This window comes from Acanthisitta chloris, unplaced genomic scaffold, assembly GCF_000695815.1.
Source record: "Acanthisitta chloris isolate BGI_N310 unplaced genomic scaffold, ASM69581v1 scaffold5624, whole genome shotgun sequence".
In the NCBI taxonomy this organism is placed as follows: domain Eukaryota; kingdom Metazoa; phylum Chordata; class Aves; order Passeriformes; family Acanthisittidae; genus Acanthisitta; species Acanthisitta chloris.
In genome coordinates this window covers 4,865-22,158 of record NW_008669769.1, presented here as the reverse complement: position 1 = coordinate 22,158, position 17,294 = coordinate 4,865, and the positions used below count along the sequence as shown (strand labels likewise).

The 17,294-nt window shown below is 37.2% G+C and overlaps 1 protein-coding gene across 1 annotated transcript in view; it reads right to left on the bottom strand.

Annotated features, from left to right (window-relative positions):
- The window catches only part of LOC103801036 (lysine-specific demethylase 6A-like), a 54,871-nt gene extending 37,939 nt beyond the window's left edge, over positions 1-16,932 (bottom strand). Inside the window, 8 exon segments of the mRNA XM_009073435.1 lie at positions 594-689; positions 1,328-1,483; positions 2,648-2,867; positions 3,243-3,341; positions 6,048-6,174; positions 10,453-10,546; positions 14,063-14,097; positions 16,882-16,932. Coding sequence (XP_009071683.1) covers positions 594-689; positions 1,328-1,483; positions 2,648-2,867; positions 3,243-3,341; positions 6,048-6,169 — 693 coding nt within the window. The 5' untranslated portion in view covers positions 6,170-6,174; positions 10,453-10,546; positions 14,063-14,097; positions 16,882-16,932.
- Positions 16,933-17,294: the final 362 nt, after the last annotated feature.

The window sequence follows — 17,294 nt, the reverse complement described above, 5'->3', positions numbered from 1 at the left end:
GAAGCTCACTGCATGCCCTAATGAACTGAAGAGACAACAAAACATCATGACAAAAAAAACCACCTCCAACAAGATTTCCAAAATAAACCTAGCATTTCATAAGAACTGTATTAGATGACAAAAAATGCAGAAAAGCAGCAGCAGGTTTCGTTTGAGTAACTGCATTTTGCAGAATGTGCTTGTTTGTTTATGCAATTTGACACAAGAAGCTACCTCAGAGGAAAAAGATATTACAGTACTTCTACACCTCTTTCCACATCCCCACAAGTGTGACAATTTGCATATCTATCCTTAAAACACCATAAGAAAAAAGAACTACTGTATGCTCTCACTTTATAAATTATGGATTCATACACTCTAAGTGTTCAGTTTCTGCTAGAGATCATTTATTTTACTAGAGAACTAATCTCACACAGAGAAGCCATAAATATTAGCACAACTTGAACTACACCCTGGGAATTATTTGGGAAGCATTTCAGACTAAATTTCAAGAATGTGAAACTGAAAAATGTCCCAGATTTATCTTCTCAAAAGGAAGAAGGAAAGAAACAAAAAAATATGTCAAAGCTTCTGAAGATCTTTAACACACCCACCTGTAATTTCTGTGGTGTCAAGCACCAAGAATGAATTTGTTGCTGTACAGGAGGATGTGACACTGTATGGCCACTGCTCCACACATCTGAAGTATTCTGAGAGGAAACATTACATTAAAATGTGAGACTACCAAAGGGTCAACATTCATTCATTCTACTATCTAGATTTTATCTTACTTATGAAAGAACTAGTCATTGTTTCAAGAATAACAACAGAAACAAGGAATGTACTAGAACACACCAAGTCTCATTCTACCATTCCCAACCAGTATCAGTACTCTGAAGAAAAAGTTAATGATATCTAATATCATAAAGAGAAGCAAGCAAATCAAATTATGCAATTAACTTAAATGTATGCTACTTTTAAAGCTGAATACTTTATCTACCGTAACACTATTACATGATGATGAAACACTTGAATTCTAAATATAAGCAAAGGCAATAGACAGGATGACATGATCATCTCCCTCTCCATCATCAGACTACAACTGCACTCCTCACACAACTACTGCAGTATAGTGCCACCAATCTGCACTGCCCTCAGGCACTTCCTCTCTCAACTGGAGTCTGATTAACCACATCACTAAAAATGGTTTGGAAAATTTCGAAAAACATTCCCCACCTTGATGCCAAAGGATTCAAATTTACAGCACAAATTCTGTGCATGCTGCATCATTTTAATGCATATTTCCATATAATTTTGGTAGGGGGCTCTAGTTCATTGGAATATATACCTTTGTTGGACTAGATGTTCTTTTCCTCTTGGCAGGACTGGTCAGGTCATCTACTTGGCTAGAAGGAATCATGTGTAGTGGCAAGGATTGCTGTGAAATTGGTGTTTGAGTGAGGCCTAGTACAGGTTCAGTATTTGGATGATGAGGTTTACAAGCCTAAGAATCACAGAAGGAAGACAAAAATATGGTTCTATATATTCTTCATGCTTTCCTTGAAATTTTATAATTTTAACAGCCCACATACATTAAAAGGGCCGAGTAGATATTCTGAAGGTGATCTCAATAACTGAAAAAATCAGTTTCCATATGGTCATCAATGGAGGAATGTGTACCTTTCACGGGATTATTAAACCACTGCAGCATTTCTACTTAAGATGAAATCTTTCAAAATCATGAAAATCCACAAAGGTTCTAAATTGGTACCCCCATATTTCTCCCACATTATAGGGAGCTACTTGTTCTAATATCCCTTTGCAAATAAATCAAAGGTCCTTTTTTTCTTTTTTTTAATAAAGTAAAAGCCAATCCTGTGCTCAATAAAATCATCTTCGACCACTACCGATTGTAAAGAACCCTTAAAGCTGGGCACCTGCAGAACATAACCCAACTTCTCACCTGCTGTGCTGTGTTCATGGCACCCTGCCTGGAGGTAAGCTCTGCGGGGATTGGTAGGCTCCATGCCTCCTCAATACTAGGAAGTAATTTAGTTTTATTCTGTAGACTACCTTGTGGAAGGTTACACAACTGAGCCTAGGAAAAATTATGTAAAAAGCAAATTTAACACAAGCCTACTTTAGTAAGAGCAAGTCCATGAAATCTTCCTAAATGCTGTAGCTAATTAACGTCTTAAAGAGAGGATAGATTTAAAATTTCGGGTTTTAGAAAGATGCTAAGTATAAAAGAGGGTAACCAGAATATAAACCTTTGTGAGAATCAGAACAAAGATGAGCTCTGGATTCAGAGGTCTCATAATTCCTTTTTTTTTTTCTGCAATTGCAAACAAGAGTGAAAGATAGTGTGTGTGCATTCTCACTACATGTTATGAGAACTTAAAAATGCAGACAATACAAAGAAAAAAGCAAAGTGATGTAAAACAGTATGCTTTGATTAAATGTGCAAAATAGGGTTTATATGGAATTAAGTTCCACTTAAAAATGAAGAAATAAAATATTACAGGCTATGATATGCTTACAATACACATGAGAACAGGTTATACACACCACAAACAACTGCAACTTAAACTTGTGTGGTTTTTTTCTCCCCTCCCCTCTGCTGTGTACTTGGAAGACTATTGCCCACTTCTTAAAACGTTAGCTTTACCTGTAAATACTTTATCCGTGCTGCAAGTGCAGAGGTATTACTACAATTTTTGCTCCTAGTTGCATTTAAGTAGCATTTAATGGCATCCTGAGGCTGGTTGCAGGACTCATAGAGTGTGCCTAGGTCCATCCAGGCTGCAGCATGGCCATGGTCCAATTGTACAGCACAGATATAGGCCTGTAAAGCATCCATAGGCTGATTTTGCTGTTGATACAGCACACTGAATAGAAAGATTAGTGAAGTGGAGAATTAATAACAAAGTCAAAATGCAAACAAGTCAAACATACACATCCCCCTCTAAACCCTTAATAAACCTTGGCATTATATAAAGCACAGTAATAAGCACAAACAACACACAGAGTTTTCACATGCAAAATTCGTTTACGTAGCATACTCAGCGTTTTAAAAAAATTGAGGAAGCAAATATAAATTCATTGTGGAGACTTCAAATCAGACAAGTCTGACAACGCAAAGGTATAAGTAAAAGAAGTTTTACAGTCCCTCTGAATGCCCAGAAGACTTAAAAATCTGATATTCTTTATTTACACATATTAGCAAGGAATTATATCACTGTATTACCCTGTGTCATTCTTACCCTATAGAACACCATGTATCTGCACTTGCTTCTGATTTATCAATAGATTGCCTATAAGATATAAAGGCATCCTGAACTTTCCCAATACTTGAATAGCACCTGGGAGAAGAAGAAAAGAACTTTGGTAATATTTATAGAAGGCAGTCACTGAGGAAGGCTTACCAGACTGATATGATAACTGCTAAGTCATGCAAACATACACTCATCATTCACTGCTCCTGAACACCAGGCACAAGCAGACTCAAACATCTTAACAGGTATTGACTCATTATTTATTTGAGAAGTACAGAAAACTATTTCAACCCTAGCTTACTGCACTTGCAAGTAAACCAGCCATACCATATCTGAGAGACTTACATTTCTTTCACTTGTGACACATTATCACTCAGTAACAACAATGTTTATCTACAGATGGCAATATAAAGAAACAATTAAGTTACCTATTTCAGCAAACAAATGGTTATAAAACTTAATGTTCTACAAGACTGAATTATTGAGAGATACTGACCAACTCAATCAGGATGGTTCCTGATTGCCTGGGAAGCTTTTTATGTGCATTTATTGCATCTCAGTAACAGTCAAGTAATGAACAACAAACTGGTTATTTGTACTGCATATATATAGCACCAAATTTTGCAAAAAAATCATGCTATTCTGAATTTTTTCACCATTTCTACTTTAATAATTTCAAAGTACAAACTCAAAGGTATTCTGGCATTAAAGAGAACTACAATTATACCACAGGGAATAACACCTACTGTTTTAAAATGAAAAGCATCAAATAAATTCAAAAATAAATATATATACATTTACTAGCTTAATCTACAACAGCTGTGTCTTACATTGTACCAAGTTTCCCTGTTCAAAAAGGGCTGACAACTTTCAAAATGCACAAATAACAACAGAAGATTTATTCTAGTGAAAAATAAACCCCAAGCAGAGCAGTACAGGCAAAGCTTTGTTGAACATGCTACACCCTTTCATGTATTCTTGAGGCACACTAGGAAAGGAATACAACAAAACAGAGCATTACTTTGCCTAAAAACATCAGAAGATCATTTCAATCACAATCTAACCCAATTTCTGATACATGTTTCACTCTGCTATCAGATACATTAGGTTAGCACGAACATTAAGCCCCCAAAGAAACTTAAGGTGATGGAGTTTTTCCAGTGAGAGAGGAGGGTGATAGAGACATATTTTAGAAAAGTAGCTTGAAACCAACTTGCTATCTAGTTTGGACAATCAGCAGAGGAAGGAACAATCACAATCTAACCCAATTTCTGATACATGTTTCACTCTGCTATCAGATACATTAGGTTAGCACGAACATTAAGCCCCCAAAGAAACTTAAGGTGATGGAGTTTTTCCAGTGAGAGAGGAGGGTGATAGAGACATATTTTAGAAAAGTAGCTTGAAACCAACTTGCTATCTAGTTTGGACAATCAGCAGAGGAAGGAATAACACAAGACATGAGGAGTGAGAGTGAAGGCACAGCCCCATAACCCTGTTGTTCTTTTCCTCTTCTCCTGTCAATGGATGGACTGGAGAAATGGGGCACAGAAACATCCTCCCTGGAAAGTATAAGGGATGCTCCCACTAAATTTTCCACCCCATTTCCTGTGTTTTCCCCCCTTGTCTGCATGGTCTAGGTTTCACTGCCCACTGAAAGCTGTGGTCTAGCAGGAGTGGAAGCAGAGCAGCTGTGCACACACTTCAGGGAGCTCTGTCCTGCCTAAGAACTCATCTAGCTCAAGGCACGTGGAATAGGACTACTGAAGAAAATAGAGGATTTCAGTCCAGAGGATGATAAGATGAGCCAGATGCTCCCTGGCTCATTTTCCCTTTTCCCTCTCAGTGCTGCAGACAGCTGGCTGAAGAGCTCTGTCTTATACAACAGCTGGAGGAATACAACTGGGATGACAAAACCAAAAGTAGGTTCCATTTGTATTTGACCCGAACCTCCAAGAACCAAGCTGGAAGATTCTGAGATTAGAGTATTAAGTTTAATTTTTCCTCCTTATTTTCAAATGTATTTCTCAACAGAAGTGACCTGTTCACTTATGCACTTGAACTGCTCTCAAAGCTTTCTCCCAAACCTGATTATTTCAAGAGCTACTGGTGTTCGTGTAAAGCACTCTATTTTTTAAAAAGGAGGCCAAGGAAACTCAGCAAATTGATATGATTTACATCTTGGAATATTTTCAAGCAAAAAATACTGTCCAAGAGTACAAAATTAACTGAACACTTAGACAATGGAATGGATCAGTCTGAGCCATCTTGGCCTAATATGCAGTTGCAGTGTAAGCCCTTTATAAATAGATGCATAACTAGGAAAATATCTGGATTTTAGTGCAAAAACTGATTGAGACTAGAAGGGAGATTCTGAGAAAATAGAGAAAGAATTATGAAAAAGGTATGAAGAAAACTAACAACATTCACAGAGCATTTACAAAAAATACAGAAAGAACAGAACATGTGGGAGAAGGAGGAGAAACAGGTAAAACCAGACAGGAATATTCAGATTACTGCAAATGTGTAGAATGAATAGTAGCTACAAAAAAAGCAGGACCACTTGGGTAACATACTTCACTTCAACTTCTAATCTATATTCATCCCAAACATGTTAGCACCTTGTCTTTTTATACACTTTAGAGAAAACTTAAGTAGATACATACATCCTTTCCCTTCATTTTTCCTCTGAAAGGATTAAAAAGAAAAACAATGTCAGATACTCACAGTAATGAGTATCCTCTAAAAAATATTTACAAATATAGTTACAGTGTTTATAAAGTCATTTCTCACCTTCCAAGGAAATACCAGGATTGACCAGAATTTGGATCTGCTTCTAGAGATTTCTGGAGATACTGTATAGCATAACTTTCCTTGGTTGCCTTGTCTCCAAGCTGATCCACGGTGTGATGCATCCAGCCTACAAAAAGAATCCAGAAATGGGAGAAGTGAAATTCCCCCGAGGCCACTGAATACTTTAGCACAGCAGGAGAAGATTCACAGCACTAGTGAATCTTTAAAAATAGGAATATCAAACAATAAAAACCACTTACATATAATATGATGAATGAGATTAAAAAAACTTTTAAAGTTGTATACTAAAATTACAGGACAAAAAAGATCCAAAGTTAAAATTACTTTAGGTAAAGAGAGCTTTTCTGATTTAAATAAATTTTATGAGATTAGCAGCTTAATTATGAACTGCTCAGTCTTCTACTATAAAAAGTGAATCTGAACATGCTAAATCTTTCCTCCTCTGAACACTGATGCTTTCCCTGGCACTGTGGAAAGTGTCACAATTCTCTCTGTCACAAAGTACCAATCATGCAGCATATGTAACATTTATAACATCTGCATATTAGGTTGTTTATTCCTTGTCTTCTAAGTCCTCCTATTTGTCCCATATCTACGTTTGGCCTATGAATTTTTGCATCTCCATTTCTCACACTGTCATTTCACCTTCATTGCTACAACATCCTCTCTGCTCATCTTGACAAACACAATCACCTCTCATCTCCGTAACGAATTCATCTAACCACACATCATACTCTTTCAAATTCCCTTTTTGTGCCTTTCATTAGACAAATTATTCATCCTCACTTTAAAGGCCTCCCACAATCCAAGCTCCCAAATAATATTTGACATGCTATTAAAACACATCTGTGCAGTAGCACTGATGCAAGGCTTGGTTACCATTTCAAATAAAGCACCTTCATCATCTCCTCAAGCTGCTTCCTCATCTGCCTCTATGCTCAGATGGAATTTCTTTAAGCAGCCACAGAACCATCTCACTGCTGCTCACGCAGTGAATACAAGGCCTCCTTTGTGGCAGGCAGCTGGTTTGCTGACATCACTACATACCACAATGCTCAGCTGTGTCTTGCTGTTTGCTTCCCAGACCTGTATTTGTCTTAACAATCCACTGCTTTTCAGGCAGGATTTGTAAAAATTAAGGTGTGGCAAAGGATTGGCCTTATTTTTTATAGTGTCCTACCCACAAACAGTCCCTGGTGGCACACTGTGATACCCATTTCATGAAATACCTGAAGTTGTTTTAAGAGTTCTAACCACCTGCAGAGCTGTACACACCCCTGCACTGTATGCTCATTGAACACCTCTGTGAGCTAAACTCCAGCACCCTAAGCTTATCCTTTTTGATAAGTCTAATTCCATGAACAGGCAATGCCACCCAAAGGATCCAGATCAGACTCAGATGTCACTTGAAAATGCCAGACAAAGCAGGTAAGGCTGAGAACTGAACTGATGAGTATTTGCAGCCTTACCTCACTCTCTGTAATTGGACTATACCTTAAGTATTTTATCCTACCTGTTCTAGACAGCTTATTTTTTATTCCATGGGCTCACAGTTGTTAACAAACACTGTGACACTTCTGCAAATGGAATGCAAACTTCCAAGCTTTAAAAAAGGCAATTGAAAAGAAAATCACATCTACTGAATGACATTTGCCGGAGGTGTTTTAAGAAATATCACTTGGAAAATCTGGTCACAAGCAGAAGTTGAAATATTTCATGAGCTGCAAGAAATGGCAGGTTAGGAGTCCAGTGGGTTACAGTGCTGAAAAAAGTACTTCATCTTGACTGAAGATCAATCAAATCAAAACTCTACCAATTACGAAAAAAAAAAAAAAAGAAAGTAAAAAAACCCAGAGATTTTTGCAGAGACATTTGACATACACAACTTTCTGTCATGAATTTAATTAACAAGCCATGATTTTGAATCCAATCCCAAGTCTCCAAGTTTTTTAAGCATACAGAAAATATTGATGCTTTAAGAAAAAAAGGCCTGTGAGCAGTTGGTTGTCAGAATTCACCTGTGTAATGATACCTTAAGGATGTAAATACCAGGTGCTGTGCCAGGCAAAGTCTGAGATAAAGATAATAGTTCAGCAATTACAACTAAAAGTGAAAAAAAAAAAAGACATTAAACAATTTCCTGCATCTTTGCAAACGTTTTGTGCACATTTTCTGTTTTATGAGAAGCTTTTTTTTGCTGGACTGAAAGATAATGGGTTGTATCTTCAGGAGATCTTCACTGAGGTTCACTGATAAAAAGGATGAATCTATTTTAGGAGGCAGACAAGAGATCCAGCAACCCCTAAATAGCTGCACTGCTGAAACAAGGGTTGAGTCCCAATTTTATCTTCCTCTGCAAGAAGGTGAAAAAGGCAGAAAGCAAAAGGAAGAGCAAACAAAAGTTTTCCACTAGAGTAGCACAGGTAAAGGAAACTAGATCTCTTCTTCTCATGCATAAAATGAAGAAATATTTAAAGGAGATGGAAAACCCTTGGTAAGCTGTGCAGTTTCCCATTTGCAAGACCTAACTTCAATTCTCAACTAGCATATTGATTATTCTTCCATTCTTGGGACATTAATTGTTAAATAAACAAAAGCACAGATTTTGTCCATACTTCACAAATGTTCCATGCTCTTTCCCAGGTCTTTACAGTCTTTCACAAGACATCTGAACTTGTCTAAATTCCAACTCTGGCTCAAAAAACATTAGCTAGCTCAGGAAAATAAACAAACACTATTTTCATGCCAAAACAATTTTGCTGTCAGATTCAAAAATAAAATTAAATAAAAAAAGAGTTCAAAATAGAAATACAAATGTCTTTTGACTGGGTTTTGCAAGTAGAATTGTGGCAGATGCCAGGTATTTTCTACTATGTTCTCTACGCAGCAGTGCAGCACCCAGACTGTGCTTCCCCAGGAGGTATTTTTCTTATCAGCTGCTAAAGATTAAATCTGTGATAAACACCACACTCTGACAAATACCAACGTCAACAGAGATGAGCAAAAGAAATGGCACAATTCCTTGAATGTTGTGGTTCAGACCACTCTATCCCTTTCTCCACACAGCAGCTACCCACACAACAAAACTAGGTGACCTATGCTGATTGAATAAAGAGAGTTAATCCAGTTTTCAGACAGCAGACAATTCTCAAAGTCACTGCTCTTGCTGCTAGCACAGAGACCTGTGGCAGGATTTTACCAACACAACCATGTGCCTTTGCTTCTATTGTGGCAACACACATCAAACAGAGTTGAAAAAGAACTGGTCAGCTCTTTTGAGAAGCCTGTCTTCCACTGAGCAGATGTACAGCCTCTCTGGATGAAACTGCTGACACTTTACACTAGGTGACAACACCGAGCTAAAAAAAAATCAAAAAAATCAAAGGGCTTATTGAAATATAAGCAACACTGCTCTGTGACAGCAAAAAGAACAGCACCCAGAGCCCTGCAGAGAACTCCTCCAGCAGCTTCACTGGAGCTTTCACACAGATGACTCAAAATTGGCCCACTAATTTTGACATTTTGTCACAGATTATCCCACTCCAAATCCATACACAACCTGCATTACAGAAGAAGAAAGCACTGTGGCCATCACTTAGTGCCAGTTACAAATCTGAGTTAAATGACCACTATGTGAAAGGAGGAAAAAATAAAAATGGGCATAAGCAGGCTAAATTAATATTCAGAACAATAAATCAGATGAAGAACATGGAGAAAGTGAATGAAGTTTGCACTGAGTTGAACAATTTTAAGAAAATCTACTGGAAGTATTTTATAAGGTATACAGGACAAAAGTATTTTATTCTACCCACCCATTAGAAATTTTGGTCGAAAAATTATTTATCAGGTTTCTATAAATATGGAAGATGACAATTTTTTAGAAGCAACTACTTTTCCCTTTTTATGTGGCTTCTATTGTTAGTTGCAGAAATAGGTTTTCATTACGTAGTATAACTAAACAGAAAGAAAAGGTAAATTTTTCAGCTGCCATGTTCTTCTAGGCTGCAACAGAGAAGAGTATTTTGGTTTCCTGCATTTAGCTTGGCTATTCAAGGGATGTTATTGGAGGCAGAACAGAGAACACAGAATTCCAAGTGCTGCAACTCTTTCTCTGGAAGACCACCCCCTCACTGCCCAAAATCTGTAACACACAGACTGCAGCAAGTCTAAGAGCTCTTTAATTCTGTAGATTTAATTAAAATCTTTTCCTCCTCTCTTATTTACTTAATTATCTACTGTTGCATATTCTATTTTGGGTGAAAATCTCACGTATCATCGTCAGTGTCTAAGACTCACTTTGGAAATGGAGCCTTAAAAAAAGCACTGCTGAAGGCAAGGATGGAAAAACGAAACACAGAGGCAAAGAAAAGTTCATTTTACATACCTAACTGCTGTAAGACAGTTGCTTTTACTTGTGCAGGAAGGTTTTCGATCTGCAAAAGCTGTTCATAAGCTTCCTTTGCAGAGTGATACTTTCTCTGCAAAAGGAAAAAAGTAAATGGATTAATCATAGAGCTTACAACAGATCACCAATAGCAACGATTTCACAGCACTGACAGCACACAAACACATTGACAAAAAATTCTAGAGTTTTTTTTTTTTGCATACAGTGCATATGAAAGCTTTCATGAGTGACGTATAGAAATAGATATGGTAAGAGAATAACTCCCATAAATGTAGTCATTAATAGAAAAGGACTAAAATAATTAAGGGAAATTTGCAGATTAATGAATTTGGTCGACTCCTCATACATGCATTATGTTTCTTACACTAAAATGAATATTCTGCTTTTAAGGGGAATGCTTGAATATGAGTCTACACCTGCAAAAATCCTCCACAAATTCCTCCCAGGAACTGGTAACAGAAACATAAATCATCAGTAATCGGTGGCTGCTGTAATTTTGTGTCTTTCCTTCCTTTGATATATTTAAACTGCCTTTTTCAACATATTTGTTGTCCTGGTAAGAGTCCCACCATATGTGGAATTAAAACATTATCCACGGATTATGCCTAGGGAATGAAGTTATACCATCTTATTATCTGCTATATAGTTTAAGTGTGCTTAAAGGCTGGAAACACTCAACTCTTAATCCCCTATGAACAGAAAATACACTTCCATTTTAGGATCAGGGTCTTTATTGACTTCTGGAACAGTATGAGCTGTTTTGTATATCTTAAAGGTTAAGACTCCTTGATGGATTATTTTCTTTGGTAATGTCAGCATTTATCTTTGCCCTAACAATAGTTGCTTAACAGTGAATGTCTTTTAACTGCTCAATTCTTCTGCTTCTCCTCTCCCAAATACATGCTTGAACATTAGACTTCATCCTGGCAAACAGATGAAGAGCATGCTAAAATAAATGGGGACACCTAAATCCAAATGAATGTGACTTGGTTACATCTGTTTTAAGCAAGGAGTACAACAGTAAAGACTACTGCAGTTTTAAAAGGGACCACTGGGAAAAAGACTAAACAATATAAATTCCTACTAGAAGTTAAAAATGTTATTCGGTTCATGAAATGTCAAAATCATAAAAGACAACTCTGGTGATTTTAAAACCTTATTCTAGTCAGGAAGAAAAATTAAAGCAGCAATTACATACTTTCAAATGGAACAAGGGGAAGTTGGTAGAAAAGATTTTTAATTGGTGTTCATGAAATGCAGACAACTGGTAAGAAAACAAATAATATAAATAAATAAAATATCCATGTCCAGCAAAATAAAAACAATCAGGAAAAAATTTTAAATTTAGCATTGGGAACAAAATTTGTAGTTTATGACTATGAAGGATAAGCAAATGCACTGTATAGCATGACAGCAGAGGCAGAAATCCAGATGTCAAACAGGTGCCTAATAGTCACACTTGGAAAAAGATGTTTACATGCTTGGGAGGTTTCAGACAGACCTATTAAGACAGAGCATGTTTTTCAGATCTAGAATACTTTTTGCTTTTGTAATTTGTTGCTTCATTCACACTTAGAAATCTGTCGACATATATGCCTTAAAATACTACCAAAAAACATCATAATGTTTGGTTTTATTTCATATTATAATCAGATTGGTTTAGGTTGGAAGGGACCTTAAAGATCATCTAATTCCAACCCCCTGCCATGGGCAGAGACACTTTCCATTAGATCATGTTGGCTCAAAGCTCCATCAGACCTGCCCTGAACACAGAATTCCAGGGATGGAGCATCCTCAGCTTCTCTGGGCAACCTGTTCCACTGACTCACCACCCTCACAGTGAACAACTTTTTTCTTACATCTATATGCTAACTCCAAAGATCCAAAGTCCTTGATGTTAGGCTGCATCACGACTCTTCTTAGAAATGGGAAGGGGAAGGAGAACCCAACCCAACATCTTTGTTTAGACACCCTATAAGCTACCTCACTGCCACAGATGAAGTAACAGAAAATAACATTATACACCATGAAAAAACTCTGCTCATTCTTATCAACACCAGGCTCACCTCTTGCTCAGAGGTTGGCAAACCACCATTTAAACTCCAGTACTGTGGTACTTAATTAAGGAATGAATTGGCTGTTTCATTAATATTAGAGAGTAGATCATTTTCAGGCATGCAGAGGGATTCAGAAAACTGTGTCCTTTACAAGAAACCAAGCAACAACTGTCTCCAAAACCTCTCTTCATTGTGTCTGAGGTAATATCCAGAACGAAGTCAAGACCCTTGTGGTTCTGATTCTCAAACTCCAGACACAAAGATACTGCTCCCAACCAGAACTGTGAGAAAACCCAAATCTAACAGCAGAATGCACTGAACCTTTTTTGCTCTGACTTGCAGGAAAATCCAGCTCCTGCTGCCTACAACTGGTCAGAAAGCACAGCCTAAGCACTAACATTGCTCACACAATTACACAGGGCACCCAGCACGGTGACCTGAGGTGTTCAACTTCCTTTTGAGCTGCTGGAGCCAAACAGAACTGAGGCACTGTGGATTTTTGTTACATAAACGTGTCAGACGTGCTCCAGGGCCCAGAATGAAATCTGGATGGTGGCCAAGCAAGAACCCTAACAGGCCATGAAGTTGCTTAATGGTGCTTTGGGATGGGAGATTTCTGTCCTGTCATACAGCTTAGCATCAAAAGCATCTGAAACAAAACCATTTTGTTTATCTAATTTATGTCCTTTATTTACACATAAATACCTAGGGCCATTTTTCACTGTGCCATCAATTGACAGCACTTACTTCATCAAGCTACTTTCCAACTGACTGAAAATAGAGTTTATGTCTGTCATCCATTTCAATGACAATAGGTTTTGTTTTCATGTCACATCCCTTCCTCAGTCATATGATACCTAGGAAGGTGATAAAAGGGCATACAATCCACATTATATAACCCATCAGTCAAATTACAAACACACAACAGCTATTTCAGCAGCTACTTGGTTTTAATTTACTTGTATTCTGGAAGCTCAGGAAATGTTCTGTAATTTCCCAAAAGATTCAAATAAATAGCTCTGTGCTAGGATTGGAGAGAGAATTAATAACACATCTTGATGTGCTGTTGACCTCAGATCCCAATGTCACATACCTCAGCTTAATTTGAAAATTTAAAAATGTTGAAAATTTCACTTATCTTTGAAAATTTCATGTCAACTATACTTAAAAGGCACCTGGGCAACTGGCTGGACTCAACTCGATATGAATAGATAGGAACTGAGAAACTACATATTTTTGTATCTATATGTAACTTTTAAATATAATCTTAAAAGCATTTTCCTAAAAGTTGCATTTTGGGATATTTTTTTCACTCGATTTGGGAGATTAGAAATATATGTTCATGAAAATAGCTACTCCATTTTACAGCAGACAGTCCACATATAAAACAGTCTTAATTTAGCCAAAACAAATAAAGTTTCTGTAGTGATTCAGGACTTAAATCTAACTTTACTAAAGCATCTAAAATCTGAATTCCACAGATTGATTACATCATATCAACCACACTTTATAAAAATGAGCTTAAAGCTTACCTGGATTTCATATAAGTGGGCAATGTGAAACTGAACTGTAAGAGTGGGAAAAATCAAAATTATTAGTTTTAATGAACAACCATCATTACAACATGTTTTTTCAAGTGAGGGATAAACAACCTTTCAAATGTATCTGCGTAAAACCAAGATAAATTACATTTTGTAGATTAAAAAAAGTGTTTGTTTACATTGCTATTTCACACTTAATATACCAGAACTGACAGAAAATGAGTACGTATCCTAACAAAGCATGAAAACTGCAAACAGATACTGCAGAAAGGCAGTCCATGGATTTTATTTGTATTCTGAAACACAGAGTCCATTAACCTCTCAGTAAACTTAGCAATAAAATCTCTTTATGCAGCGAAGCACAATAAGAGAACACAAGCAATATTTTCTGTACAGAACTGTTAGAAATAAAGATTTTCATTTGCCAAGAGACAGACTAGATGGGTTACAGAATAGAACACTATGTTATACACTGCCAGCTTTACAGGGGATCTTAAATTTAGGTGGTTTTTCTTCGCTTTTGGGATTTGTCTTTCACCTGGAAACTGAACCAAAAGTGTTAACTACAGATGATATTCTGATTGTTACTGTTAAGCATCTTCAATTCCTCACACGAATTGCACAGAATGCCATAATATTACCAGGAGCTCTTGGAGGCAAGAAAATTGCTGGCTGAAGAAAGAAAAATGAAAGTTGTTCAGGAGTAAGAGCAGAGGGAAAATTATCCTCATGCAGCTCAAATCATTATGGAATAGGCCTGAGAACTGCAAAGCTAGACCAGCCATTGACTGGTAGATAGCTAAAGCTAATTGAGATGAATGTAATCCTTATTCTGCTTTGATGAGGAAAGAAAAGTTCCTTTGAGACAGACTTTTGCCTGATGTTCTTGAGGATTACAAGTAAGAAAATACCTGTGTTTGAGCCAAGCTCAATTTATTTCAATTACACAGATTTCTTTCCCTTGAAGCTACAGAATAGTGTGACACCAAATTACCATACAGGTAATGTGGAGAGCCAGGGTTTCTCTTTGGGTCACAAGGGAGGGGAAAATCTCCCTTTGTGCACTGCTTTGTCCTTCACTATAAAGAAGGAAGCCGAGTGCACTTCAGAAACCAGGTCAGAATGAAATGCACCATCTAAAATTTTAATAAACCTTTTGTGTTCCTTGCTAAAGGGCATATAACACACCCATTATGTTCACTGCGTCCTCAAACTTCACTCTGTACTGATGAAAGACAAACCCCTGCTCTTGTTTCAGGAGTTCATTATCTAAAAAAATCTTTTTTTTTTTTCCCCCTCATAACAAAATCCCTTCAGTGTGAAGCTCCAAAATGAAGTCATGCCATGCAGGGGAAAGAAACTAAAGGTGTCACACTCAAGATTGCCTAAATACAAAGAAGACAGGCTTAGCACTCAAACTTTTCTGCTAGGAACACTCAGTGTAATGCTGCTACTCACCAAACCTTTACACAGGCAAGGGGCAGGACTAAGGCAATCTGGAGCATTTATGTGAGGGTACCTGACACCCTGGGCCAGAGGGCACAGTTCTCCTTCTGCTGACAGGACAGGGGAACCTGAAAGTGTCCCTCATTCCTCTCCACTCCCTTTGATTTGCAGGCACCATGTCCAAGGCTACAGGGCAATGAAGCCTTTACCTGGAGCTAATACCCCAACACAAATGTGGGGGCAGAGGGACTGTAGGGGAAGGGTTAGGAAAACCCTATAAAAATTTCCAGATATGGTGAAAGCTATAAAGTTAGTGAGAAATAATATGAACAAACAAAAGAATCACATGTCTGGTAGAAAAACAATAAAAGCCTATTGACTTAGGAAGAATTCTGCAACGTTTTACAAAATTATCTCTGCTGTTCCTGATAAGTGACAAAGCTTTGAAGAAGACCTTGGTTAAAGACACAACCAGTGGTTTCACCCAGGTAAACAAACTCCCTTTCATTACCCTTGCTGATAGAATATTCACAGTTCCATCCAATTCTTAGAGAAATGCTCTTAAATCTTATATCCAATGCTTCTGAAGTGAGACTTAGGAGGTAACTTAAGCTCAACAGCACAAAGGTACCTTGAAAACCTTTAGGAGTAATTTCCTTCACAACTCTCTGCCTTTTAAGTTGTACAGACTCCAAAACATGCAGAACATATGTTTATTCCTGCACACAGTTCCACTAACTGTGGATAAACACCTGCAGGCTGCTCTGTGACAGCCTACAGACCATGCTGGTATGATAGATCCCACTGGACTAAAGATCACTGTGTTCAAGTACAGACTAATATACAGTTGGTACCATAGAGCTGGCACCAAATAAAACAAAATGTAAACTAAGTTTTTTACTTTTTCTTACTTCTACAGCCTAAGGCTGATACTGAATTTTAGATCTATAAATTTAAATGGCATGAAAATAACCACTGAAAATGGAGAGCTCATCAAGATGCCTCAAAGTTTAAGACAATTCTTATTAAACCTGTGACATGGCACAAGCATTGTGTTTACAAATAAATAAATAAATAAATAAATAAGGATTCAAATAGTATGTTTCCTCCAGAATGCAAGTCTTCAGAGCAATGAATAAGCCAAATCTCAATTCTTACTTATCCCATTTACTAAACCAATCCACAACTCCACTGGAATATCTGTCTCCATTGACAGATGAGGACAGGTTTAGTAGTCTCCCTCTCTCAGTACTGATTCTTTTGATTGTGAAGAATTGGTTCATTAAAAATTGATACACTTGTGAGCATAAGACTTTAAAATAAAACCACAACAAAATAAATGGAAATATTTATAGGTTACTTACTTTCAGCGTTAGACAAAGTGCAGGGATTGCAGTCAATCAAAGCTAACTGAAAATGCTGGGGAAAAAAAAAAGAGAATTATTTATTTTTCAAACAAAGTAATACTAGCACTTTGGCAAATTACTAAGAGTAAATCAATTCTGTAGCTGAAAATCATGTGCCTGAAAGAAAACAATTTTCAATTTCTGTTCAACTGTTTACTAGAGGAAAGTAAATTTTTTTTATTGCCAACAGAGTGATGCTTCTAGTAATGTAAGATGGCAACAGACATCTTCACAAGACAACTGGGATAAACATCTGGAAGAATGATGGTATCAAATGAATGGTTAGGACTGGAAGCTCAAGTTTTCCTCTGAGTACACAGCTGGGACTGCAGACAGACTCGCTCATATCCTCATGGAGATAAACATCAAAG